Source organism: Gavialis gangeticus, unplaced genomic scaffold (genome assembly GCF_001723915.1).
Source record: "Gavialis gangeticus isolate Ggan-Ray unplaced genomic scaffold, GavGan_comp1, whole genome shotgun sequence".
NCBI classification, from domain to species: domain Eukaryota; kingdom Metazoa; phylum Chordata; order Crocodylia; family Gavialidae; genus Gavialis; species Gavialis gangeticus.
The window spans coordinates 101,356,486-101,360,636 of record NW_017729022.1 but is presented as its reverse complement, the minus strand read 5'-3'; the positions used below and the strand labels follow the sequence as shown (position 1 = coordinate 101,360,636).

Sequence of the window (4,151 nt, the reverse complement as noted above, 5' to 3'; positions counted from 1 at the left end):
ACTGCATGCTTATGAAATGACCTAATCCTATTCTTGCAACATCTCTTCTAGCATTGAATGTTTAGCTAGTAGTGTTTCATAGACAAGCAGGCAACCAGCACTGCCCAAATTGATCTTTTTGTGTTTGTTTGGTTTGTTGTATGGTTTTTTTTGTTTTTGTTTCTTGTTTATTTAATTTGCATGCTTTTTGTTTGTTTTTTATACACTGTGTCTATGTGTAGAAGACTATGATACACCCATGCCCATCCATCACCGGATTCTTTTAGCTCTATCTGTTTCTATTCTGTGCCTGCCTCCTTCAGATCCTGGTGCCAGTGTCAGCCTGAATCACTTTACAGTATGTCTTAAATAGTTTGTTTAACTATTGCCTTTGTATTTTAATTCCTGTCATTAACACTGGTCTGGGACACTCACGTTCATTGTCTTGTACTCTAGTCAGACACCTGCTTTATGTATGTTTTCTTGTCAATTATCTCAATGTTGATCATTCCTCTTCCTTTTCCTCCTCCCCCAAAATGCCCTTTAATTTTTTTCTGGGGTTTCAAATGGAATTAACTCTCTAATGGGGATTTAGTGCTTTCATGGCTTGCTTCTTGGCTTTGGCTGTGCCATGCCAAGAAACTGTCTTAGGCACTGGAAAATTGGGCTTGTGATTAACCAACTGCTCCATGTTTGTCCCTTACTTGTGTTTTAGAGAAGGATGAGGCTGCAATTGAGAGTTCTGAGTACAATGCCACGTCAGTAGCTGATGTGGACAAGCGGGTGAAACGGCGGCTACTTATGGGTAACACTTTTCTTCCACTTCCTTTGTTGTGCTCTCACTTTTGTCTGTATGTGTGTGGGGGGTTCCTTTTTTAATTTTTCTTCAGTTGCTTAATTTATTTCATCTATGGTATGAGGTCACCATTTTTTTAAGTTTTCATCTTCTGTCACACAACTTCATATCTTGTTTTTAAAACTTTTTTTCCTAACACTGCAGCTTTAATGTTCAATTTCTTTGCATAGAAAGATACTTTTACCATTAATCTCACTTACATTTTGCAAACTACTACTTACATGAGGTTTGTGTGCGATTGTATTTGTTGCTCTAGGGTTCACGTAAAATCTCATGCGTCAGACCTGCCTTTTGGTTTAAAAGTGGATGACAATGTTATAGTACAATGCTCTTCTACGTGTTATATGGATTGCTGTATTTATTTAGTCAAGTTTTTTCAGTACACTTGTTTGAAATATAAATGTTATTACTGGGAATTAATTTATGTTCCTAACATTAATATGTAGTAACCACTGAAAGATTTTTCTCTAGGGATTAGCAAGCTTCGGTATGATCATCTCTCAAGCCTAAAGCATGGTTTGTTTCTCAGCATTATACATTAAATCGTGGAAGAAGAACTGATAGGATGAAGAAATACAGTGAAAAATTAAGATACTTCTTTAGCTTGTATTGTTCACCCACTGTTCAACTTCCAAATGCATTGTCTTGTTCCTGATACACATATGGCCATTACTGATTATCTTTTTGCAAATAAAATGGAAGCTTCTATTTTTGGTGGTTATAATAAATTGTGATATGTGGATAAGCAATCCCTTTACTTTACTAAATGAGCTAGCACAGCTGGATCTTTACTATGTTTCTATTCATATGACAAATGCTATTGAACAGTCTGGATTCCTAAACTGTACTAGTATTTCAGAGACATTTAGTCAATTTGCCAGTTAGTTATGATGCATTAAGCTTCAAGCAGAACGGCTACACAAGATTGTAAGTGTTATTAGTATTCTGAAAATACTAAATTGACATCCTTTGAGTTTGGAGTTCTATATCCACAGGAGAGAGAAAGCATTTGAAAAGCAGTTCCCTGTCAAATATGATCCCAGTACTAATGGGTGGTCAGCCCTATCTATGAGTCTCAGCTTTGATCGTGAGAGACTACACTTAGAAGATAGTGTGTCTAGCTCCTCTGCCAATTACATAAAGACATTTCAGGTAGAATAGGGGCTAGGGCTGTGTGAAGCTTTGGTAGCTGATTCAATTCAGAAGTGATTTGGCCCGATTCAGCAGCTGAATCACCGAATCTGAACTGAATTGGGAGACCCATTAAAAGGTCCTGTGGCAGGGCACTGTTGGTGCCTGCAACTTTAAGGGCTGGAGCAGGCAGCAACCAGATGCTTGAGTATGGTGGCTATTTTGAGACCCAGGATATATATAGGGTGAAGCAGCAGTTTGCTGCTGGCAGCCATGAAAGAGACATCAGCAGGCAGAGCTGAGGCTCAGGAACAGCTCGGGGGTTTATGGACTGGGGCTCCTAGTTCTGGCCATGACCTAAAACTGCACTCTGCCACGGATGAGTGGCCTGGTGGGGCTCCTGGTGGTGTGGGAGCCCCCAGGAAATGCCAGCCCAGTTATCACCCTGGTAAAAGGTGGGTCAGGGTGCCTTAATAACCCCAGCTTCCACAACCAGGTGCTTAACCCAGTAGTAGGGCCCAAGAAAGCAGACCCATGGACGAGGGTGTGGGCTAGTTGCTCAGAAGCCTGACTTGAGGCACCCTTGACTGGTCAGTGCTGGGGCCAGGATCAGAGGGGTCAAAATGGCCAGAGACCCACAGTGAGGGATGCCCAGAGCTGAGAGTCTGCAGTTCCAACTGGCCTTAGAGGTGAGGCCAAGTCCTGTGTGGCCAAAGGTCCTGGGGGGGACACACCCAAGAGGGGGAAGAGTGCAGGGAGCTAGGCAGCCCAGAATGAGGGTGGAGTAGGCTGCCTGATTAGGAGAGATCTAACTGGGGTCCAAACCAGAGTGTTATGGGGCCCAGTGTGGGGCTGGAGATGTCAAGAGCTTAGATGTCATTTTGGAGGCATGGGCTGTGGTCTAAGGGAGGTTCTGAGCTGCAGAAAGCACCCCTGGCATCGGGGCAGGAAATGTGCGCCTCCCGCCTAATTAATACCATAATTATGTGTCACTGAGGTGTGGCAGGAAAGAGAGGCGGACGGTTAACTCAGAAACATGTGGGTGGGCCAAGTTCTAACTGGCCCAGGGACAGCCCCCCGATACAGGTCTGAATCAAATCAGAAACCTCTGAATCGATTTGGAAAAGATTTGGCTCTGATTCAGAGATTTGGCCATAGACTAAACAGGCAGCAGTCCTCACCACGCTGGACACAGCTGCCTCCAGTTGGTAAGTCTGTTGTGGTGGGCAGAGGAGGGAGAGAAGAGGTGCAGAGGGGGCAGATGAATGCCCCACAGGGAGGGAGGGATTGGGGCTGGGGCTGGGGCTGCAGCTGGGACAAACTGCCTAGCCATTCTGGCGGGCACAGGACTTGGAGAGGGGGACTCCCACCACTGTGCACCACCATGCACCACCAATCCAGGAGGGCATGGGACTGGGCATGTGTCCCCGGATCTGCGCGGGGTGGTCTGGGCCAGGCTGCACTCCAGGAGGCTAGCCCCAGTTGCCCGCTGATGAGCTGCACTCTATGGGTAGGGCGGGGCCAGGGTTGCACTCTGGGTGGCAAGTCCCCATTGCCAAGATGCACTCTGTGGGCTGAGCGAAGTCAGGGCTGTGCTCCGGGAGGCTAACCCCAGCCGCCTGCCACCAGGCTGCACTCCACAGGACAGGTGTAGCCAGGGCTGAGCCCCAGCCGCAGCTGCAGTCTGGAGCACAGCCCTGGCTCCACCCGCCCTGCAGAGCACAGTGGAGCAGGGGCTATGGGGGGGCTGAAGCCACACTAAAATCCCCCATAGCCCCTGCCACCAGCCCCTCCCATAGCCTCTCCCTGATCTGGGTGCAAGCACCTGCTGCTATGCCCTGCTGCTGCTCACCCAACTAGGGTGAAGCCGTGGCTATTCCGGGAGGTGCAGAGAGGCTGGGTGAGTGGTGGGAGGGCATAGCCCCCACTCCAAGTGCCTTTTGCCACCCTTCCAGAGCACAGCCCAGCCCAGCTCAGCCCACCTCGTGCAGATCCAGGGGCACGCACCCACTCCCATGCCCTTCCGGACCAGTGATGCATGGTGATGTGCAGTGGTGGGAGCTCCCCTCCCTGAGTCCCGCGCTCCCCCAGCCCAGCTGGGCAGCTTGTCCCAGCCCCAGCCCCAATCCCTCCTTTGCTGTGGGGGTGCTGATCTGCCCCCCCCCCCGCCCCTTCCCTGCCCACT

The 4,151-nt window shown here is 48.4% G+C and overlaps 1 protein-coding gene across 2 annotated transcripts in view; it reads left to right on the top strand.

Annotated features, from left to right (window-relative positions):
* SCUBE1 (signal peptide, CUB domain and EGF like domain containing 1) overlaps window positions 1-4,151 on the top strand; it is a 443,267-nt gene that overhangs the window by 227,932 nt on the left and 211,184 nt on the right. For both annotated transcript variants that reach the window (XM_019515739.1, XM_019515738.1), the window contains exon 7: window positions 695-784. In XM_019515739.1, the coding sequence (XP_019371284.1) occupies window positions 695-784 (90 nt within the window). The remainder of the gene's footprint in view (window positions 1-694; window positions 785-4,151) is intronic.